Source organism: Psittacula echo (assembly GCF_963264785.1).
Source record: "Psittacula echo genome assembly, chromosome: Z".
Classification (NCBI taxonomy): Eukaryota; Metazoa; Chordata; class Aves; order Psittaciformes; family Psittacidae; genus Psittacula; species Psittacula echo.
This window is the reverse complement of record NC_137742.1, coordinates 44,824,504-44,849,172: the sequence shown is the minus strand read 5'-3', so window position 1 is coordinate 44,849,172 and position 24,669 is coordinate 44,824,504. Positions and strand designations below refer to the sequence as shown.

General features: G+C 40.4%; 1 protein-coding gene across 1 annotated transcript in view; it reads left to right on the top strand.

Annotated features, from left to right (window-relative positions):
- The window catches only part of GOLM1 (golgi membrane protein 1), a 33,176-nt gene extending 10,461 nt beyond the window's left edge, over positions 1-22,715 (top strand). The window contains exons 4-9 of the mRNA XM_080636723.1: positions 6,278-6,332; positions 7,416-7,518; positions 13,936-14,074; positions 18,910-19,039; positions 20,234-20,515; positions 22,547-22,715. Of these exons, the coding sequence (XP_080492849.1) occupies positions 6,278-6,332; positions 7,416-7,518; positions 13,936-14,074; positions 18,910-19,039; positions 20,234-20,515; positions 22,547-22,683 (846 nt within the window). The 3' untranslated portion in view covers positions 22,684-22,715. The remainder of the gene's footprint in view (positions 1-6,277; positions 6,333-7,415; positions 7,519-13,935; positions 14,075-18,909; positions 19,040-20,233; positions 20,516-22,546) is intronic.
- Positions 22,716-24,669: the final 1,954 nt, after the last annotated feature.

Sequence of the window (24,669 nt, the reverse complement as noted above, 5' to 3'; positions counted from 1 at the left end):
CATTAGGTAAAAGTGGTGCAGTGAACTCATTTCCTGTCTTCTGCTTTTTGTGACTGGAGAAGAGCATGTCTCAGGAGCCTCAAGTGATAGGACAAATATGTGTGTGCCTGTGTACCACTTTGTGGCAAATTCAAACTTTGCTTTTCTTTCTCTTGGAACACATGAGCAAGTATCCTGCCCAGTAGTAGTTTGTTTTCCAACACTGTGATTAAAGAGTAGGGAGAGTTGTTTTACTGGGAACCTGTGTATTTGTCAAAAGATGCCGTTAGCCAAGTTGGCATGGATTCCCCCCTCTCATTTAGGCATGCTGGTGATATGGTGGCAGGGAAGAGAGGGAAAACTTAGCTCTTTGTGCTAAGGATCCTGATCTGAAGAATCTGTCCAGGATCAGACTTTATTCTCCAGAGGGATGTAGGATATAAGAAAAGACTATTTCTGAGTGCTTTTTTTGTGCGTATATCTATATTGGTACGTTAAGTGTGTGTTGTATGTGAACACGTGCATACATACTTGTATACACACATGAACACACATATCCTTTTTTTTTTGGCTTCACGGATTTCAGTGGATTCTGGGATTCCTGAGCGGCAAGTAATGAATTCATAATTTCTAGTTACGGGAAACTTGGTGCTTGAACTGAACTTTGTTTACTCCATGGGGATTAGTAGCAAATGTTTACCTACTCAGGGAGAATGAATGCAAATCCAAATCACAAGTCTCTCAACTTGCCTTAAAAGTAATGCAAACTGTCTAACTAACTAGACAGATCTTTGAGTGATAAACGTGATTTTGTTTAGTTCTAGATGTTCTTAAAGAAAAATGAAAATGCTTTCAGCTGATGTGTAAAAGTGAATGGTCTGTCTTGAAAACCCATCTGTTTCAGGATAAAAATATAGTTCTGCTGATTATAGAAAAAAAATCTGTACAGGACCAACCATTTTGAGTTAAATTTGCCTTCTTTTCCAGTGGAACTGTCTCTGTGCTACTTAAAGGATGAGAACATAGAAGGTAGGAGGAAATCAGAGCCTGAAATACCCTCAGTTATTGAGGCTCACCATTCACTGAAACAATGTAATCCTGGGAAATTGCCTGTTGTAATTACTTTTCTTTTAGGTCTGAGTATGTATGAAACACTTCAGTCACCAGTTTGCTTTTAAAAAATCTGCTTGAATTTTTAAGGACTAATACAGGTTCAGCAAATGGCTTGTGGAAATCCATATAGAGATAGACTGAAGAGATCAAGAGAGCTTACATGAACTCTTAGTCACAACAGATAAGTAATGAGGAGTGCAAAGGGCTGTTTGTAATCCGTAAGCGATTTTCTAAAGAACAATATTCTGTACAGTTGTTATTCAGAACTCGTAGTTTCTGGGATATGCACAGCCGTGATAGTAATTTTGAAGAGTGTAATAGGAGAACAATATGTGTCATCTCTCTTGTTTTTAACAGCTAGAGTATACTTTTGTAATTTTCTTTGGTTTTATGTAATTCTTCCGCAGCCCACATCTTGTTTTGCTGAGGAGAAGGGCCGAGCTTTGTACATTGTATGTGAAGCACGTCACTGACCTGTTGCTCAGTGTCTTTTAACACTGGCCACAGCTGCTCTCGGATCCCCTCCCTCTGGGAAAATTTAAATTCCCAGCACAGCTTCTGAAACAAAATACCTATCAGTATGCAGAGAGTTGGCTCCACTCAAAAGAGATGGCAGTGGCGGGGAGGGAAAGAGAAAAGAAAGCCTGCTGTGAAAAGAAGAAGGTGCTTATATGTGTTTTGTTTTTATTTTATAAACCGACGTTGCATCTTCTAGTTTTGAAAAAGCTTTAAGGAAAAGCAAGTGCTGCCTTGTCCCCTGCTCTACTTGCCATAGCATGATGTAACTAATTTAGCAAAAGAGATCACTCTGCTTACTTGTAACTGCTACAGAGGTTTAGAACACTACCTCTGTTTAAAATACATTTTCACATGGTAAAGAAAAAAAATGGATGGCCTGGATCTAGCTTAACTGTAGGCATCCTAAATGTGTAAATTCAGAGTATGTGTATCTTAAGGGTTAACTACTGGCACATTTCTACCCCTTTTATATCAAAATGAATTGACAGAAAGGAAAGCAGAAGGTACATTATGTATACCTGTACAGATTTCTATCAAGATTCTCACATAACAGGATTCTGTTCTGTTTGCACTGCTTATTATTTGGGTTTAAATGAAATATAACAATGACATGGAAGACCTGTAGGTGTAGAGGTCTTATTTTCTCCAATCGGCCTGCTGTTGCCCTGCACTTGTAAAAGTAATTTCTTACTCATTTGCGTCAAATTCCTCTTTCTTCTGCTGACAGTGTAAGAAATTGTCAACTTTACTGTTTGGATGGTTTCTGCAGTTTTGAGAGCTGACTTGCAGCACATCATGTTGCATGGTCCCTCATCACTGAAGAAGAGAGTCTATATTGCTTTTAGCAGAGGGTGTGATAGAGTCAAGATAGTGTCCTTGATCTTTGCCAGGATCACTCTTTCGGAAGAGAGTCGGTTGGGTTTTTGGGAGGTTTGGTTGGTTTTATTGGTTAATTTTCCCCCCTCCCCCGCCCCTGCCTTTGTTGAAGGTGAGGAAAAGTCTGTAATTTCTGAATGGAATTCTATTCAGTGAGAAGTACTTTTAAATGAACAATGTCTCCTCCATTTTGGGCTTGAAATTTGTTTCGGCCATGCTTCAATTGGCACACCTTCACTGAAGTATGCGTGGGTGTGCAGTACACAGGCCAACCTAAAAGAGAAATATTTCCTTTGAGATTTTATTTATGAGCTTTTTCCCCAGCTACTAATATGTAGTTAGCTGTTAATCTCGTGTCCTAGAATGAAAAAGCTTTTTTGTGGCTGTTATAAATGGTTTCTTTACTCCCGAAGATTATTTCAAAATGGTGAAGAAGAGTACAAAGAAAACAATTGATGATGTGCGTTACCAGCCAAGTGTGTGTGTGGGGAGGTGTGCTTGCAAAAATAGAGAAGTAGGGTGGAAATCTCCAGATATAATTAAGAAATGAACAACAGATAATCAAAATGTGGCTTGTGCTGCATGGCCAGAATGGTGGTGGAGAGCAGGAGCGTGCAAAGCAGAACAGCTCCTTTTCTTTGCAACAAGGACTTAGGTCAGTTTGAGTTAATCATTAAATAGATGCCCTTTTTCTCCCTGATTAATTATAAATGCTTGTTTCTGCTGTTTTCTGGATGTATAGATCTTATCTCTCAGCTTGCTTTGTTCCTGCTTGGTTTTGTTCTTTCAGCTGATTTACTGATCCTGTAGCTCATCTTTTTCTCCATGTGACAGCTATATTTGTGAATGCATACCCTTTTTTCTTAGGTTTTAGCTCTGAAGCCAGTGTTTACTCTCATCAAGTTCTTTGTAATTTTATTCCTTTTTCCTGTTGCAATATCTTATGCTTTTATATACAGCGCGTACAGTCATTGTTAGAAAGCACAAACATGAATTCAGTGTGCTTGGGTTAGCTGATTTTTGAGGGTGGCAAATGCTGGAGGTTGCTGTTATTGCAATAATGGCCCCAAGAAATGTTTTAAGGACACTACTCTGTAAGGCATTAATCAGATCAAATGTATGTATATAGTTCAGAATACGTGTGTTCAAAACGCATGCTTTGAAATGATTTCTTCACAAGTACTTCTGCACCTATGTTTTGGGTTTTGTTTAGACAATAATTTTTGTTTCTCAAGTGGAGTGTGACTTACATAGACATGGTCTGTAACGAGCAAGAAAAATGTATCTATCTCTGGTGGTTGTAATTAATAAAATCTATAGCCAGCTACAGCAAGATTTTTCCATCACTGTTGGTGGCAGTGTGGCTTTATTTTTGGTTTCTGGAGATCTGTTGTCTGTAGCATTGACTCCAGACAGGAAACTGAGTTTTCCTCTGTGATGATCAGAAGGATTTCTATGCAAGATCGGTTTGCAAATAAAATAAGCTGGCTCTGTGTTACAGAGTTGCTTTGTCACAAAAGGTAACATTTTGATACTGTGATAACAGTGCTGGATTCTCACTTCTAGGGATCACAGGTATTGTCTTGTGGGCTGAGTGAGGTTTAAAATGCCAGTTTCTTCCTAGAACTGTGTTTTGGCATGTGTTTGGTAGTACTTCCCAGTAGTTTGCTTTCTGGTGTGCATAAAACCCAAAAGAAAATAATGTCTGCCAAGTTCACAGCCATGAGGTGAAGGTAAGTTGACTCTGGGATGGCAGGAGGAGGCATGGAAAGCCTGACATTATGGATACAGTTGGACTGGAAACTGACAGTTGGAGCACTGTCCTGTAAATTATTAAGCAGTATTTCAGGTTTAACAGCTAACAAGATTTGTGAACGTGACTTTTTTCCCGGACTCTTACCCACAGACTCAGGGAGGTGGGTGTGGCATTGCCATGGGAAAGTGTTACAAGTAACTCATAAAGGGCAAAGCATGCTTTTTGCTTTTTCTTCCCCTGTTGTGATGTAAGGAACCTTTTTCGTATGGCGCATAATTTTATTCAGTTCATCTAATTGTAGTTATTATTGCCCTAATGTACAAAACGTTCAATACTTGTCTGTTTTACTACCAAATAAGTGGTCCCGGTATTTTGGAGTTTTGTATTAACAGGGAACAACCAACCAACCAACCAAAACCAAGGCAGAACAAGCGGTAGGAACATAAAATTGCCACGTCACACTGATTTTTCTGGTCCATTGACAGTCTGTGGTAATGGCTAATGCTGGAAACCCTGAAGGTGTGATAATCATGGAACAACTTGATTATGTTGCTCATGCATTAGCAAAACTTGGCATTTCCACTGAAACATTAATTTTATTTCCCCAATAAACCAGTGAAAACAAATAAGAATACTCTTTGTACCTGTCCTAGGAGAAAGGAGATGGAGAGGTATTAAACAATCCTAAGTATATGCTGTTACTCACATTGTTATTAGTTTTTTCTTTTTCAACAAAGTAGCAAGGCCTTTGCTCTTGAGGTTTCACAGTGGTATTCATGGACCAGCTGTATCTATAGAATGGCATAGGAATATTTTTTTTCCTACAGTTGAAAAAGTTTGCCTGTTCATCAGTACATGAATGACTGCCTCCAAACCGGGACTCTCTAATCTAGCCCTCTCCTATGTGCTATCTCACTCTGATTGATTGAATGCTTAGCTTTTTCTAATCAACTGGCACTTATTACTGTAGTCTTAGTGAAAAAAAGGCACTGACAGCATTTCAGGGTATTTCAGAGTGACTTGGGCAGGCAGAATGGATGCAGTTACTTCTTTGCATTAAAGTGGTGTGGACATATGTACACACATCAGTACTTGAGCGGAAGCTGGGGGCTTGGTATACCCTCATCTGGGACCCCTGCAGAACACTGGGTTTTCCTGGGAGGGGGATAACGAGGAAACTGGCAGTGAAGTGCAAGAAAGTGCTCCTAAGATTGGAATGGATTGTTTGTGAAGGGTCAGTGGATCTCATCTCTTTGTAGTCTTAAGCGGACTCTTGTGCACCAGACATTCTGAATGTTAAATATGAATCTGAATTATCCTGACCTCTGGCTCACAGGAATTATTTTCATTTAGGCCTGCCTTAATTCTGTCAATATTCAGGTGTTTTGGGGGATGTGTATGTATGGGTTGGTAGAGGGGGCTTGGTGAAAGATTGGTCCAAATGTTCGTATGTTGACTGCAGCTTCAGAATGAGAGAGCAAAGTGAGGGAATGAAAGGTCACTCCAGCACTTTGTCATCAAAGAGGGAGAGGAAAAGTGGTATAATGCAAGGGCTTCATGTTGCTTTTGTAGAGTTCTTTTATGCTGAATGATTAATGCTTTCATAGCTCATTCTTACATGCCTTAATGCAGGTATATTGATTCCCTGTTGAGAAGGTTGTTGATGGCAAGCTGTGCTATGCTGTATTCTTCCTTCAAGGATAAATACAGTAAATCTGACTGTGATTTGCAAGCATGAGATTAAACCAGAATAAAGCAGCAAGCAATTTTAGGGCTGGACTCTTTAAATTCCTCCTATTTTTAAAGTGGAGTGATATCTCTTCCCTGCTCTTTACTGGAAAATCTGGGTAAAAATGAGTGTTCATAATCGACTAAACCTTTAGAGCAGCTAGAAGGTTTTGTGTTTGGCTGTAACCCAGCACTTCACAAATAAAAGATCTTGTTACAAGTGCTTTGGTTGATGTTGTTTATAATACTAATGGTAATGCAGGTCCTTTGCAATTAAAACACTGGTTTCTGTTTCATTCCTTTCAGGCAGTGCTGATGAGTAACATCACAGTAAATGACCGATTGATCCAAAGCCTACGAGGTATATACATAATACTCCTTTATATCATTTTCATATACGTTTTTCAGCCCCTTGTTTTTAAGACTTGCATTTTATTTTTTTTTATCTCTGAGAATCCTGCATTTCTTCAAGTCATGTGGATGGTGCTGGAGCTGTGGTGACTTAGATCCTGCATCTGCATAGTTCCAGTTCAGTGAAGTGTCAGACTAATCTACCTCAGTAGTAGAAGGTAGTACTTGTAGTGCTACAATGTAGCACTAGTGTCTAGTGTCTAGAAGATAGTGTCCATGTAGTGCTTGCTGTAGGACTCCTGACCCATATGATACAGAATAATAGGGAATAAAAACTAGCCTTCGTGTGCATTGTTGATATATTTATTCTTCATGCTACTTTTTGCAGTGTATTCTTACATTCCTCCCTGAGGTGTTTGGGTCGTGAATGGGGGGAATTCACAAACTACTATATTAAATAAGAAAAACTCGGTCTAATTAATTTCTGTTCATGTTCGTGCTTCAAGATTATTGTTAGCAATTTATTCCTCAGGAAGTCCAGGGAATGATCCTAAGTTCTAGGAGCAGGTAAATGTGACATGGTGCCTTCTTCTGGTGTTCTCACACAGAGCTTTCTATCAGAAAGAAAACTGTAAATCATAGACGCCACTGTTTTTGAGAAACATAACTGTAAATTGTGTATTATTCAGGGAAGCACTGGAAGCTTGTCTGTATTGTAAGCTAATAAACATGAATGCCATTTCATACCATGTTCTGATTAGAATTTCATAGACTTAAAGATTTCCTGGGCTGAAATCTATCAAAGCAAATGTTTGTAAACAAATTACAGTATTCCTTAGGAAGAAACACGTCAGAAATCTTTGTTGCACCGTTTTTGTTACTATGTTAGGCTGAAAGGCTCTTCTTAATCTTGTGCATCTGTGATGAATAAATTTAATAAGTATCTGTGGGTTTGTACACAAAATGTAGTCAGCATGATGGATGGAGTTACTGTGCTTACTATTGGTCTGTTGTTTGACACTTCTGTTGTAATATACGTAAGTATATATGTATGTATGTATTTTAATGTGTATTTTAATCCTGTTTTGGTCAGAACATTTGAAAGAGTTACAGACAGAATATGGAAAGCTACAGCTGAATGTTTATTGGTTTCAGAAGAACCAGACTAACCTTCAGAGGAAGTTCTCGTATGACCTGTAAGTATGTCCTTTATAAAAGTGGCTTCTGGATTTCACAGTATCACACAGTATCACAGTATGTTAGAGATTGGAAGGGACCTCAAAAGATCATCTAGTCCAATCCCCCTGCCAGAGCAGGAACACCTAGATAAGGTTACATAGGAATGTGTCCAGGCGGGTTTTGAATGTCTCCAGAGAAGGAGACTCCACAACCTCCCTGGGCAGCCTGTTCCAGTGTTCCGTCACCCTCACTGAGAAGAAGTTTCTTCTCAAGTTTAAGTGGAACCTCTTGTGTTCCAGTTTGTACCCATTACCCCTTGTCTTACCATTGTTTGCCATTGAGAAGAGCCTGGCTCCATCCTCGTGACACTCCCCCTTTATATATTTATATACACTAATAAGGTCCCCCCTCAGTCTCCTCTTCTCCAAACTATAGAGACCCAGCTCCCTCAGCCTTTCCTCGTAAGGGAGATGCTCCACTCCCTTAATCATCTTTGTCACCCTGCGCTGGACTCTCTCCAGCAGTTCCCTGTCCTTCTTGAACTTAGGGGCCCAGAACTGGACACCATATTCCAGATGCGGTCTCACCAGGGCAGAGTAGAGGGGAAGAAGGACCTCTCTCGACCTACTGACCACCCCCCTTCTAATACACCCCAGGATGCCACTGGCCTTCTTGGCCACAAGGGCACAGTGTTGGCTCATGGTCATCCTGCCATCCACTAGGACCCCCAGGTCCCTCTCCCCTACACTACTCTCTTAACAGGTCGTTCCCCAACCTATACTGGAACCTGGGGTTGTTCCTGCCCAGATGCAGGACTCTACACTTTCCCTTGTTATATTTCATCAAGTTTCTCCCTGCCCAACTCTCCAGCCTGTCCAGGTCTCGCTGGATGGCAGCACAGCCTTCTGGCGTGTCAGCCACTCCTCCCAGCTTAGTGTCATCAGCAAACTTGCTGACAGTACACTCAATTCCCTCATCTAAATCATTGATGAATATATTAAATAATACTGGTCCCAGTACTGACCCTTGAGGCACTCCACTAGATACAGGCCTCCAACTGGACTCCGCCCCATAGACAACAACTGTCTGGCTTCTGTCCTTCAGCCAGCTCGCAGTCCACCTCACCACCTGATCATCCAGACCACACTTCCTCAGTTTAGCTATGAGGATGCTGTGGGAGACTGTGTCAAATGCTTTGCTGAAGTCAAGGTAGACCACATCCACCGCTCTGCCATCATCCATCCACAATGTTATTTCCTCATAAAAGGCTATGAGGTTGGTCAAGCATGACTTCCCCTTGGTATGTTACTCATTTAATAAAGACTACCCAGATGTATTGTCTTAGTGGAGTTTCGTTTGTTGTGTAGAGCAGTTAAGCACTATCTCTTTGCTGTTTAGTTAAATGACAGAGCTGGGACTCCTGGAGCTCTGTTCATAGTTCTTTGCTAGTTAGAGTCTCTGTTTGCCAGCATCTTCGTTCTAAGGCTGAGATCAGCACAAATAAATGGATCTGTAGCCACGTATACAAGCTGTACAGTTGCTCTCTCCATGAGAGGTACATCCTTGAAGCACTGGATTGATACTTGCAGGGAAGTGATATGAGGCAAATGTAGTCAGTCTGGTTTCTGAAAACTTGTGTCCATGTCTGGTGAAACATTTTCAAGTATAGCTCTATTGAGGGAATCATTGGCAGAGCTTTTCTGCTTGTGGGTTTGTACTGTACAGAATCCCTCTTCATTTAGCAGAAGAAGGTTGGATTCTGAGCATACAGCTGTAGGGTCAAGGCTGGCTTAACGTGGAAGGCTAACCAAGTTACAGTGATGAAGATGAGTTTGCTTGTGTCAGGGTAGATGTAGAGACAGGCATGATAATTTAGCCATGTGCTAGCTGAACAGGGACTCTGCTACCTGCTCTGCCTCCAGTTGGTCCTGAGGTAGGTGCACTGTTTCCTGCAGTCTCTTCATAGGAGTCTCTAAAAGCAATTATCTCAGTCAAGGGACTATGCTTTCTTCACTAGCTTTGCTGTATAACTCTGAAGTGTTCATTTTCTGTTTCTGGATTTTTTTTGGAGCTATGCAATTGAGGAAAGCAAACTTTGCACTCAAAATTTCATGGAATGATTTATAGCTTGAGCACCCTGCAGCATTCACAAAATTTTAGCAGGAACATATAATTATCTTTTTTAAATGTTGTTTATTGTGTACTTCTAGGGGGGATGCTGGAACATTAATATTTCACTGTTGTAGTAAGTTACATTACTATGCACTGCATTCTGTTAGTTATAGAAACAGACATCTGATTGTACTTGGTTACATACAGTCCTCTGCTGCCTCTAAATGCTTAGTTAATACTGTCATTTTAATTGCTTATAACAACCTTTTCCCAATGTGATTGTGGGCTTATAAAAACAAGTATTAGACTCAAAATGTTACTTTTAAGTTGTCTTACCTCTTCCCCTCAGTATTAGGAGTAAACCAACATATTGTCTGTTCGTCTTCAGTAAACCTTGGCAGGAGGGGGCATTAGACCTGCTTTTCTGTTATACCAGTATTTCTTCCTTTGATTTCGGATTGTAGGGGTGCAGGTTTTGCACTTTAAGTATCGTGTACACTTTGCGCAGTGGAAAAAGGAAGAGATGGTGTTGTGGTATATGGTGTTATAATCACTTTTTTATATAGGTGGATATTGCACTGTAGCAGACAGTGATAAAATTGGTTGTGCGTGTGGAACGCATAATAATACAATTTTTTAACTTGGAAGGCACAAAATTAGTTGGTTTTTTTTCTCATGCCTAAGTCTTGAAGTTTCATCTTAGCTTTTGGTTTGTTTGGTTTTGAGCAGGTTTAGTGATCTCCATGCAGAAGCCGCCATGAATTTTGTGAGCTTACTGGTATTGTGTGCAATAAAGAGTGCATGCTCCTCAGCAGACAGCATACTGAGATACCCTTGATGGACAGTGCGCAGTGCTCTCTGCTCACAGCAGAGCTTGTTCAGCACAGACTGACTGGCAGCACTGACCCTTCTCTCCTGCAGCAGCCAGAGAGAAATGGAAGCCTTTGGGCTAATCTCCATTCCTGGCAGCATTCAAGTCCAGGTTGGACAGAGCTTTGGGTGACCTGGTCTAGTGTGAAGTGTCCCTGCCCATGGCAGGGGAGTTGGAACTTGATGATCTTAAGGTCCTTTCCAACCCTAACCATTCTATGATCCTATGATTCTATCATCTTCTGATGATATTTCAGTGGTCAGATGCATTTTGATTCTGAGGAGCTTTGTTTGTTACACCGTCACTTCTTTGGAAAAATTTGCAACACGTAAAAAGTGTGGTAGTTACTTTGGTGTTTGCAGAGCTGACAAGTGAAAGAATGTGAGTGCACAAGTAATTCTTTTCTGGCAGGGGTGAAAGGAGCTGATGTTATATGCTCCTGGAGGACTGTGCTCTGTTTCTCATGGTGCAGGCAGCAAATCTAGCAGCCCTGGAGGGGAGAGGCTGCACATATGTTCCTGTGCATGCAGAGCACACCTGTACATGGTCAGGTATACAGGTTAACACGGACACATGCAGTGCATGAGCATGAACACCACCAGTAGCGTCACCCTGCTCTGAGGAGGGGTCTGCTAGTGCAAACCGTGCTCATGTACATACGTACCGGCTGGCACCAGTCCCTGCACCATCCAGGCATCATACTCCCACCCTCATCTGACTCCAGTTGCTGCCCTCTTGCCTTCGTACATTCACACACACACTAAACAGGGAAAAATTTAAAAGGCATTTAATAAAAAGTGGGACAGACTGTCCTGATCAGGTGCAGGGCAAGGCCAGCCAAGCACACCAACCAGCAATGTGTTTACGTTGCAGTTAATGTTTATCACCTTCTCTCTCTTTTTGCATGTTTGTTCCTGTCAGAGGTCCATCACTTCTCCTGCTTTTGGTCTCATAATATGTCTTGTATGATCCTGACATGTCCTGCCCTTGCATCCATTATGTGTTCCCTACCCTGGGCAGGAAATACCTTGTTCCTGTTGACTCATCTTGGTGGGTTTCACACTAACACAGGGGCTGAGGCTGACTGGAGTCAGCCCTGGGGCTGTGGGATGGTCTGGACAGGATGTCTGAGTCCATATCTTAAGCTCCCCCCTGCCCTTATGCCTCTGTGCTCCTTTGGGCTCTTGGAGGTGGGCCTTGGTTGGGCGGATGGTTGCTGTGATGGGCCTGAGAGCATCTCAGGAGGGTATTGACTAATCTCCTTTGTGTATGCGCAGGTGAGCTGTTTATCACAGAAATTAACTCCAGAGAGAAAACATGTCAAAGAGTCTCAATTTAAAGTGCTGGTTTTGCAATCTGAACTGCGTCATATTGGTAGGATGAATTGGAGAAACTAGTGCTGTTCTTGTGCTTCAGAAATTGTTGTATGCATGGGTAGAGCATTCCAGTCTCCAGAAATCCCTTTTAGAAGCCTTCACAGATAATAAATTTAAAAGGGTGAGGATTTGCCACAGATATTAAATGAACTTTATTTTCATGTGCATTGTGGGATGAAAAGGCATTTGTGAGAGGTTGCACTATCTCCAACTTCAGGTTGTCTGTGTACTGCAGCTTTCTCAAGCTTGCAGACTGAGGTGCAGGTATTCTGATGTTCTTTTATTTCCTAGAAATTAGTGAACATGTGCTTAAGTTCAGCCTATGTTGTTTTATTGTCTCTGATGTTCATTGACTTAGGAAGCACTACTTATTTTGGTGACTCCTTCATGTATTAGCATTATCAAAATAAGACTTTCGAGTAATGTCTAGTCAAAAAGAAGTGGTAATAAAGGTCATTAATTTGCCAGTTCATAGCATGCCTCTCTGCCAATCTTCTTCCTTTTTGGATGTGAACTACAGAACAGATTATTTGCTTTTAAAAAGCAGGGTGGAGAAGAATGAAAGTGCAGTAAGAAAGAATGACTTGCTGTTGTAGAGGGCACATGATCTGAGAATTCCTCTGGATTAGGCAGTAGCTTATATGCAGCGTGAGAAATGGAACATGCCCATCTGAACCAACTGCTGTTACAACCGAGGTATTAACACTGCCAGAACCAGACTCAGGAGATACTCATCTCTGTTCTGTCTTAGTGAGGGGGAGGTAAAATTTGCAGTATGTTGACCATACTGTTGTACGAGGGATGCCAAGAAAGGTTTTGCATGCAGAATGATGTATTTGCAGAGTCTATAACTGGTGGTATACATAGAACTCAAAGTTATCTCAGAGGGGAAAAAAATGAGAGAAGGGAAAAAAAGTTTAAAAACCACAACAAACTCCTGTCACTGTTAGAGAATCAGCATGGTCTCCAGCCAAGCCTCTTCCTTGGGCACGCTCTCCAGAGCAGTGGGTGCTGACAGCGATGGTTTTTCACCACATTTTGTCCTAGCATGATACACTTTTCATCTCCACTCAAACACACTATTGCTTGTTACTGTTCACAGTGGGATCAAAAGCATACTTTGGGTCCTATGAGGACTGGTTTCTAAGCCTTCTGCATGTCTGTTACGGTGTAATGCTTACCTGCTTTGTTATTGACTGGGTTTTGTTCTTCTGCTAATATAAATGGAAAGTTACAAACAGGTTATGAAGAGAGCTGGGGAGAAGGGATGATTTTTTTTCCTAATGGCAGCCATTTACCCTGAAAAACCCAGCTTGACCTGGGGTTTGCACAGGTACAAAGGGGAAAACACTGCCCTGGCAGATTCAGGAAAAACCTTTCTGCAACGGCCTAGGGCTTACTTAGAGGTTATGGAGCTGTGAGAGAAAGGCAGACTGCAGAACTGCAAACAGAAGACCTCTGGTGTCACACAGGTTAAGGCACTAATGGTACTGTCTAACTACTGAAAGTATGTAAAAGATACACAATACTTGCATCTTTAGGAAATGCTTCTGGAACTACTGGTGAACTCCGTTTCTGTAATGTATGCTCTGTTAAGTCTTCCAGCACTGCACTTCAGTGAAATACTGAGAAAGGGTGCTCTCTTTGCTAGCAGTGGCTTACATCGATGTTTTATTTCAGCCAGTACCTTGCTGTTTCCCTTTCCTAGCTAAACTCCAAATACTCATTTCTGTTGCCTAGAAATGCTTCAAGGATGAAAATTGATCTTGACTTACTGAAATTGACAGGTTAGTGGAAGACAAGAAAATTCATGTAGCTTGTTGAGCTGGTCTAACAAAAGCAGTTTAAATAAATTTCTTTCAGTAGAACTTTGCCATCTTCACAACATGTTTGTCCCTAGGACTTAGATTAACATCCCATTTCTCACTTCTGACTTCTCAAATATAAGCACAGATAATAGGACTAAAAAAATAATAAAATAATAATAAAAAAGATCATTTTAGAAAATATTATTTTGACATTTTAGAAGAGTGTGGATGAAAGTTGACAACTGCTTACCTTTTTGTTTTCTCCAGGTCACAATGCATCAACCAGATGAATGAATTAAAAGAACAATGTGAAGAAAGGATAGATGAGCTTACAAAAAAGGTCACTGATGTACCACAAATCAAAGAAAACAAAGACTTATCAGAAGATTTGAAAAAAACCAGCCAGGTATGGTTGGGTAATTTCTTAAAAATAGTTTCCTTTGTAATTCGTGGGCAGCTTTGCACTATCTCCAACTAACCTTAGCCCTTCTCAGTAAGTTCTGCACTGCTTTCCTTCACATTTGTTGGATATTTGAGATCGATGAGAAATTGAGTGATTGCAAGGACAGAACAGGCAAAAGGTTCTGCAGGAGACTTCAAATCTGTATCTCTGGGAGGGGCAGAATTTGAGAGGTGATGTTAGGAGTGCTGTGGACCCTCTTAAAGAGTATTTACACTGCTGAGCTTCGGCTCACAGCTCCCTTTGACTTTGCGAAGGACTTAGTTGCTTTGTATGTTGAGGATGTGTGTTAAAGATAAGGATTAATTTTTAACACTTCAGAGTAGCAACAAGCTGTGAGTAAGATACTGTAGTCCGAAGGTCTTTGAGGTGCATTGGCTATAACTTTTCACAGGAATCCTAATGTCAGCCTTTTACCGTGGGAACAAGGGGAAGATCAAATGTCTCAGGTATTTGCTTTTGGATATTCTGAGTCAAAGAACCATGTGATATGAGAAGGCTCATTAGGGTAGGGCAGGCTTGCCACATAGGGTGACTGCATGCCAGCTGATTCTTTCTTCCTGGAGTAGAGAGGTCAGGGGAAATCCTGAGAAAAAGAAATTTTAGATCATGCTGTTGCCTTGGCATGTGAATTATTGATGCTTCTTCAGTGAAGGGTAGGACTTGATTTGCTATAGAATCATAGAATAGTTAGGGTTGGAAAGGACCTTAAGATCATCTAGTTCCAACCCCCCTGCCATGGGCAGGGGCACCTTCTAGTAGGTGAGGTTCCTCAAAGCCCTGTCTAACCTGGCCTTGAACACTGCCAGGGATGGGGCATCCACAACTTTTCTGAGCAGCCTGTGCCAGCGCCTCCCCACCCTCCTAATGTCTAATCCGAATCTCCCCTCTCTCAGTTTAAAGCCATTCCCCCTTGTCCTTTCACTACATGCCCTTGTAAAAGTCCCTCTCCAGGTTTCTTTTTGGCCTCTTTAGTACTGGAAGGCTGCCCTAAGTTCTCCTTGGCGTCTTCTCTTCTCCAGGCTGAACAAACCCAACTCTCTCAGCCCGTCTCCTTAGGAGAGGTGCTTCAGCCCTCTGATCGTCTTCATGGGCCTCCTCTGGAGTCACTTGAGCAGATCCATGCCCCTCTTGTGTTGGGGGCCCCAGATCTGAACACAGTACTGCAGGTTTTTCATGAGAGCAGAGCAGAGGGGCAAGATCACTTCCTTTGACCTGCTGGTCACGCTCCTTTTGATGCAGCCCAGGATACGGTTGGCTTTCTGGGCTGCGAGCGCACACTGAAGCTGGCTCATGTTGAGCTTCTCATCAACCAACAGCCCCAAGTCCTTCTCCTCAGGGCTGCTGTCAATCCTTTTTCTGCCCAACCTGTAGCTGTGCCTGGAATTGCCCCCATCCAGGTGTAGGACTTTGCACTTGGCCTTGTTGAACTTCACGAGGTTGGCATTGGCCCACCTCCCTAACTCCTCTTGCTTGTTCCCCATGCTATGCGCATTGCCATAGACGTATTTCAGTTTGGCTCCTGATGAAGCTGGCTTACTTACTGGCTGGAGTGATGGGAATTCCTTTGTGCTGCTCTTCAGGTGCTCCCTTGCTGACCTATGATCCCTCTTCAGGCTCTAGGCATCTCCTGTTGGCACCAGAATCAAACTTGTAGGAGTGGGATGAATTGAGGTTCCCTTCCCCCCGCAACTTTAGTTTAAAGCCACCTCCAGCAGCCTGGCAAGCCTGTGACTGAAGACACTCTTCCTTTCTCCAAAGGTGGACCCCATCAGCCCCCAGTAGAGCATGTTTCTCAAAGTGAGTTCCATGGTCTAAGTAGCCAAACCCCTGGTTGTGGCACCAGTAACCATTTGTTGATTCCTCACATTGATACAGATAACACATGCAGTGAAGCTCCTGGGTTGGAAGGCAGCTAATTTATTTCTATCTACCGAAGCAGCCCTTCCTTCAGGACTGAGCGCTAGTCACAAAGCTTACTTGTTTGCATTGAGGCCTTTCCCCCGTACCTTGGTGGGCAAAATACGGTGGGGGTTTGGTTGCATATACTCTTTTCTCTTTGGCTAGGAAAAGGCTACTAGAAGAAAGCATTTGATGACTTCAGAAGTGGAAAGGGTAATGCAACAAGGATTGAAGCCGGGTTTTGCAAATAGCTGGAAATGGGTGAGGGAAAATGGCTGCAACACCTGTTCAGAGAACCCTAGGTGCTCAGGTAATGGTTCCAGTCTGTGTCCAGTCCTGTATATAAAATGGTGGAAGAGAGACCTGCTGAAGCTTGATCCTGGAAACTTACATTGTGTGAGAGCTGCAAGATGGATGGAGCATTAGAGACAGGAAATGCTAGACAAAAAAAAGGTGAAAGCTCTTGTTTGTCAATAATTTTTATCACGCATTGAATAAGTAAATAAAAAGTAATAATAGTAATAGTGACTATATGGTAGTAGGTAAACAAAAAGCCCATTTTGAGAGGACTTAATTTCAAGGTGTAAAACGCTATTTCAAAAGGTGATGTGGGGAAGACCACCATAGAGAGGTGGTCAACTTTTGTGGCTTGCAGCAGACTTTCATTACAATTCCTTGTACCAGATTTTGTTTCGTTTGATTTGTGGTTTGGTTTATTTTTTACCATTTCCAGTTTGGAGGGGAACTCATCCCTGAAGGAACCTGAGGAGTGTGGCTGAAGCCCCTCTGCAGGAGAACTTCAATCTCCTGCAACAAGTCCCATAACTGAAGGCAGTCTATTCAAAGCAGGCAGTGGTTTTAGGTGGGGCAAGTTATTTGTTCTTTTAATCTATAGATGGGATGGTCCCAGATGACATAACCACTAATACAGCAACAGCCTAATGGAATTCTGTCTGCTTGTGTTCCCTAGGATCTGTGACAGTGTTTCTTACGTCAAGCTGTGCCTTTCTCAGTTGTTTGTTTGCCCAAGGATTGCAGTTTCTTGCTTGTACAAAAGCTACTTAATGTTGGTGCAAGGTGACCCTGATGAAATCTATGTACTTTTTTAGCTATTGTTCTTAGCTGGAATAATTCCTGCTTGTAAGATGTATGTGCTTATGTAATGGAAAGGTTTAGTTAAAATAAAACAAAGAAAATGGGAGTGTTGGTTAATCAATACACAGCTTTTCTTACAGCTCTGCATTTTAAAGAATGATGTATACTTCTCAGTTGAGGAATACAGAACATGTTCCAATTATTTTTTATTCAGTCCCTTCAACTTAAAAATTTTCAGTGTATATCCTTTTAAGTTACCATCATTAAAAATTACTGAGCTAGAAATTTAAGTTAAGGGCTTTTGCATGTATAATTAAGAGGTAGATTCTCGCTATTAAGTGCAGGCTCAGTATTTTTACGGAATTCATGCCCTGCATAAGTGAAAAATGATCTGATGTTCAGTTTCTGACGATTTCTAGTATAGTGATTGATCTCAAGAGGTTGAACTATTTATAAAATAGAAGCATTTTTAAATACAATATTTTTATTTTCATGATTGAAGGAAGATGGAGTTCTTCTGAATATCCTTACTGCAATAACCAGATACTCTGTGGTGATACTTGCTGCTCATGCTTTCGTAAGAGTTAACGCTAGATTATTTGATGTTGACATTGGACTTCAGAGTGTTGACACAACAAGTTCTGCCTGGCTTTAAGCTTAAACATTTTCAAAACAGCCAAGTAATATCCTATAAATCATCTGCAGCTTTGGCTTTCATAGCTATTTAACCACTTCTTTCCATAGACATTTTTCGGAATGACTGTGTGAACAACCTAGTGTTTTATTAACCTACTTAGAAAAATGGGTAGCTACAGTCTTACCAACAATCGTAACAGAAAACTTTATTACTTTCTCCACCATAAGGTTTCCTATTTATTTGTATAGTATCAGGTATAAAAAAGGTTTATGTCCCTAACATCTGTGCGCTTTTTCTTTCTCTGCATCTTTTGTTTTTTTTTTAAACAAAACAAAATCCCAGAAGAAAAAAAAAAAAGCAACCCTTAGAACAGTTTCTGAACAAGTCGGTTGTCTGCACTGAAGCTGGTACAGTGCAGGACAGCTCCAAGCACATTTCATGCTCAGTGTTGGTGTGACTGAACTGACATAGCTCTCAGCCAATTAAAAGCCAATATAAGTAAAACAGAATTTTAATTGCTATATTGTAGTATCTTCAAGGTGGTATACATCTTAGCCATTAATCTTTAAATAGGTGAGATGCTGAGAGCAATCTAGTACCACTATTTAATATATTCTAAGTAAGCTCCATCACATTAAACAGATACTTTTGACTAGTTGGTTGATTTAAGCTTTTCTTCTCTTAATCCTACATTCAATGTAGCTTTACTCCAGTTCTGTAAAGTCTCATTATGCTGAAACTGAGTTTACCTGTTCCTGTAGATCACTAACAGTAGTTAAAACCATCTGGTTTTTTTGTTCTGCTGATGTTGACATGGTAGCAGGGCAACAGTGTGCTGTTACCATTCTGTGACCCTTGGAGTATAACAGGTAGTGTTCCTTGTGAAACACTAACCAAGAACAGTAACCTCATAATTACCTGCAATTAGATTAAAGAAGGTGTGTTAAATTCTCACCGGACGTTGTGCTGTTATATGGAAACATCATTGCATGTTCAAAATCATATGGTACTTCCATCACCAACAAAAACTTCAGTCCAAGTATTTCTGAGTGTGCTAGGAATTTTTTTTTCTACTGAATCCTTCTCTTTCCAAATAGTTAGAACAGTTATATATACCAATGCTTATCTGTGCACATTCATGTTATAGGCCAGTATTCAACTGCCAACCTTGGAGCAAACTGAGTTCAAGCAGGCTGACTTGGAACAGCAGAAACCCAATGAAGATGTACCTAAAGCAGTACCTACGGTAAAAAAGACAGACCCGCTGGAGGCTAAAGGTGAAATGGAAGTCACAATCTGACAATCAGTTGGTTAAGAACATTTGTAATTTAATTGAACATTTAAAAAACATTTTTGTACACAAGATTAAGATAAAAAACCAACACCAGTAGACTGAACTTTAAGCAATTTTCCAGCTGTGGAGAGGTATATTTGTTCAAGCATTTTTACTACTAACATTTCTATGGTTCAGTTTTGTTTAATTGACATGTTGCATGTAAAGGAAAATACAGATATTTACAACTCTGAAGTCATACTCCTCATTTAATATGGAGAAATTGCTGTTGGAAGCAATGATTTTCAATCACATTTAAAAGACTTGCTTTCTTAATAAGTTTGACACATCTAGCCTGCTACTCCTCCCTATGGAATAGCTGAAAGTTAGGCTTTAAAAAAAACCACACCTTCATGCTTCCCCTGGGTTGTCAATGAACAAATGCAAGTAAGGAAAATGATACACAGGAAATCAGGTTAGTTAACCTAATGTTGCTTGTGGTACTAAACTTGCAGAAACTTATTAATCTGAATAGATGTATTCTCATGTGTCAGTCTCGCACAGTACTGTGTGTGATAGAAATTCAATTTCCTATTTAATTATTCTTATATGCTATCTTAAATTACAATCTGGGGAGCATGCAACTTTCATTTTAGAGAACTAGCAATTGAAGACAACATCTATACATAGTTTCTTCAGGCAAGATTTTTTTTTTTTTTTTTTTCCTGGTTAAAAATACACATACACAGGGAAAAAATGTATGGTCATGTCTGCTAAAAGTAACAGCCCTCCTGCACTTCCCCCTTTAAAAATTAGAGCAGCCTTGATTTATTTGCAAATCTGCCCATGTGACTGCTTTGTCTTAAGCTACTTTTGAACACCAATTCGGTTTTACTGTTGGTAAGTAAATGTGACAGGAACCTCACACTTACATAGCACACTACAATTTTTATTTAAAGTGCTTGTTTCACCTGCCCGATTTATTAACTGCACATATAAAAATTTTAAGTAGGTAGAAGTATGAAACTGTTGACAACAATGGCTCATCCTTTACCTGATGTGGTTGGAAGATATCTTTCAGAGGAAGAACAAGAATGGACTGAGAAAGATGAAGCAGTATTTATTAAAGATTTTTAACTTGTGCCACCACTGAAAGGCGTTAGGTTTTTTAACTCAGAATCATTTTTATTGTTTACAGAAAGAATAAATGGCCTAGCTGACATCAGAAAACAGGAGCGTAAGGCAGAAGAGGAGAAGCTCTCTAGTCAAGTGAAAGACCTGCAGGATCCACTCAAGGCTGCTGCTGGTCATAAAAAGGTGCTGCCTCAGTCAGAGAATGAGCTGAATCCTGAAGATGAAAAACAAGTAGCTGTGCAAGATGTGTTACAGCTGGCTGCAGAGCAGGCTGCCAATGAAGAAGCTGAGAGGGAGCAGCTCCTGAATTACAATGCTAAGCGGGACTCGCCCCCCATAAAGGCTGGTATGTAGCATGCCACATATTGTTAAGCAGTAGAGACATGAAAAATGTGGAATAGGGCACAATTTCTGCAACAGTGGTGGCAGCTGGCCAGACTTAGTACAAGGTTCCTTAAAGGTTAATATGAGATGTAAAAGGTTAGCCTCCAGCAGTATTCTACAGTCTGTGTGTAAAGATGGAAGCTTCTGTTCGTACAACATGGAGCTAACCAGGATGCATTCTTCTGCATCACTGTAGTAGCCTTCCTGTCTATCTCCATTAGCTGTACAAGGCATTTGGGGAAATCAGTCCCGAAACTGTTTGGTATTGAGGCTTTGTAAGAAGGATGCATTTGAGAAGGATGAGATATTAACCATCCAAAGCATTGATGGAGAAGAGAGACACTATGTAATAATGTTTTGCATATAGTCTTCTTATAGTGTTGTATAAATGGTAGCTATCCCTATTTCAAAATAAGCTAGCATGCATACAACTCTGCCTAAGGCTTCAGGTATCTACAGTTTATTGTTGTGAGTTTGCAAACTGGAGATCAAATATTGCAAAAGTGCCAGTTTCTGGCATCTGCCATATATGACCCTGAACCGTGTGTCTCTATAGCAGAGTACTGATGTTGTTCCTAAAGCTGATCAGGACCTGGACATCTCTCTGTCTTGAGGGACTTGGTCTCAGGTGGACCCAGTAGCCCAGAGTAATCAAGAGGAAGACTTATGGCAGTCAGAGCAGGAACTGATGTCCACAAAAAATGCTGCTTGTGCTTTTCTACTAAACATATTCATAGAATCACGAGTAATGATGTTAACGCTGTTGATAACTTGGCAGGGATAAATAACCTTATCTGCATTGTTAAAGCAGTATTTTTCCAACTGCTCTGAAAAGACACTGGCCAGTGCAGGCTGTTCTGTCCCCGAAAGAGATGTGAACAGAAGTTATGTAAACTGCTTCCATTTTAACAGAAAAAGATACCAGAAAGATTAGGTTAAAAAAACCCCATCTGGTAACTGGTGCAAGAAAAAGCTCTGCCATGTAGCCTGTGAAATATCAGCATGAGCTAGGAAGACTAGCAGGATGTTCTTCAGCCTTGATTATTAACAAAAATGCCACAGTTTACTGCATAGTTTCCCTGTAGACAAAGGTATAAAAAGATTTCTGCTACATTCTCTGAACATCCTTTCTCTTCCAATAAAATCTTCTTTTAAAAGTTTGAGACCTTTAGGTCTGTAACTGTAAACATCTATTTGATATGGTTGTCTGAACGTGGACAACTTAAGGCTAAAATCTTTTCAAGCCTGTTTCTAAGCCAGTTACTAATTAGAGGGCTTGGCTTAAGAATATTCAGAACCAGACTCCCATGTCTCTTTTTAGGGTATGGGTTTTTTTCTGTCTGGTTAACTGAAAAATAAGGGTAGTAGTTTGGCAATCAAAAATAATGTTTCCATTTACTTCTGAGTTCTTTAATATAAATAATTCTGAAGATAGGCAATGAAAGTTACTTGAGATGAATTAATGACAGACTGAAGAAAAGCTTTACTGTAAAAGCACTTCGTGTCAAGTTAGCACATCATTATTCTTTTTTTTTTATGCCATAATCACATTTTTCTGCTTGGTGGACAAACTAAAGGAAGGCAGAAAACTGAGACAAGTTTTAGAGGTGGTGGCAATACATTTCAAAGCAACACCACAGTCAAGTTCTCAGCATTGGCTCAGGTTTTACTTTTACTTAGGCTGTCTGTCCCTTAATCTGAAATCGTTTAGTGCTTTTGCTTTCTGTCCACCTGAGTGCTGGCTGAGTCTTACTACACTTCCTAAATCCCAAAAGATTCTGTCTTTTTCCTTAGTTCTTTAGACAAGGTTTACAGGAAAAGCTGCTCTGAAATTTAACAGTTTAAAAGGATAAAAATAATATAAAAACCTATTGCAAACAGCCATTCAGTCAGCAGCAAAGCAAATTCTCTGGAAGTTTATTACAGTAACTGTCTCTTGTGTAGATGACTTTATGGTATAGCATAAAACTAATTAATTTTAATATTTTTCCAGACAAACAAGAACACGAAGCACTGAAACAAGATACGGAAGTTGATTACAATTTACATGAGAATGAAGCTGAATCAGAAATGGACATGCAAGCAGCACTTGCAGGGATTGAAAATGGTAAAAAAGAAAAAAAGCTTTAACCCAAGTACTACATGCTGAAAAGTTTGAGACGATTATTTTGAACATTATCCTGTACCAGATATAGGTAGCTATTTTCTGTTTCTTCTTTGAACTTCCCCTCATGTTGACAGTGTGACCTACTTTCTCTCTAGCATTACTAAGTTACTGTTTAACATGCATTGGGAAGGGACTGTATCTGCACCTTTATTGTATGGTACTTAACAGTCCCTTCAGAATTTCTCCTGCTGTGTTCTAGATTGTTTTCCACATGAAAAACTATCACTTCTACCTCTCAAAGAGATTTATGTACCATTTTTTTTCCTAATTAGTTCAAAACCTTGAAAACGTGAAGAACCACTTATCTGAGCATAATAAAGAATGATAGAGGTTGCGAACACAGGAAGTTCATGATGCAGCTTAAGTCACTTCTTCATATACATGCAGCAAGGATGACAGCAAAGTGATCTGAGAATGTTTTGATTATCTTTTCAAGGTTTCAGTAAGAGCCTAAATGAAGTAGTATTTTCTTGTGAAGTTTTAGTACTGTTTCAGTGGTAAAAAAAAAAAAAATCTTAAATCTCTGGAGGCTTGTTGAAAAGCAGCCTGACCTCTGCAGTAACTCTTTCCTTCCTACTGATTATAGATTTGAAACCAGCTAGCAGTAAGTGTAGTAACTTTGAAGTCAGATAACTTGTACAGTCATACTATAGTAACAGTATCTGTGCACTGGTGGTACATGAGGGTCCTTTGCCAAGGACAGATCTTCCCCCTGAGCAGTGGAGAAATTCCAGCCTATTTTTCAAAGGAGGTTAAGAGCAGCTAACTTAACATACCATGGGAAGGATGAAAAATGACCCATGCTGCTGTCTACCACTGTTGTGCCTGTTCTGGTGCATTTTATTGAAATGTGGGAAGACTTCAAAAGCATGATCGTAATCCTCGGATACTTTGCAGTACGATATATTTTCCTGGGCCTCTGAAGAAAAATTACTGATTTACACTATAACCAGCCAAAGCACCTACAAGAACCTGGTTGTGGTCTTAGCTTTTAGGTTAAAGAAAGAAGGACTTGGACAACAGTGTCCTCTCATTAAGAGAGAAGCCAGGGAGGAGGCTGGTTTAGACCTCTGTTCACAAGATGTGTACCACAGTATGGTTCAGTTGCACAAGTTTATAGAGTAAAAATTCCATCTCATGAACTTTTCATGACAGAAGCTATCTGAAGTGGTGTGCTACAACTACTCTTTACTCCAACCAGCTATTATCTTCTGCTAAAAAGCAAAAAGGCAAATGCTTGCCTTGTAAAACAGCAATCATCTCAGCTGTTCAGTGACTAATATTCTCTGCTGGACTTCTGACGAAGGTAAACTAGACTATGCATTTATGGACACCTCAATGTTTCCCACAGGTGGAGCTGCAGTTCTGTGAAGTCCTATGTTATGTATAGTGTATCTTATTGCTAATGTTCTGTAGCCTTTGTCATTTCTGTAACTTGTTGAATGTAAACTGGAAACTAGTTTATTTGTGATAACCTAGAAATTCCTTCTGGTGCCTGCAGTGTGTAGCCAGCTCTTTGAAAGTTCTCAAGCCTGACACCTGTATTCAGAGCAATCCTTGTGAATATGAACCAACCGCTGTCAAGACAGCATGGGAGATTCCTAACCAGGAATTCAAAAATACAATAAAGCCCCACAACTGGCTCTTGGCATTCTCTCAATGAACTTCATTGTGTCATTCCTTAGTGTATTAGTTTACAACTCCTGTACCTTACTTAAGCTGCCTAAATATGCATGTGGAAGTTTGGTTCATTTGTATATGAAGAATGAGTTGTCACAGATGAAATGCAGAGCTCAAGGCAAATGGTGCCTATTAAGCCTAAATATGTAAACAGTTCACTGACAGTCTTGCTACATGTAACTTGAATTCTTGTAAGAAAAGAACTAACTTACATTACTGAATTCTTTGATACTCTTGTTTTTTCATTATTTAAAAGTCAGACTTCATGG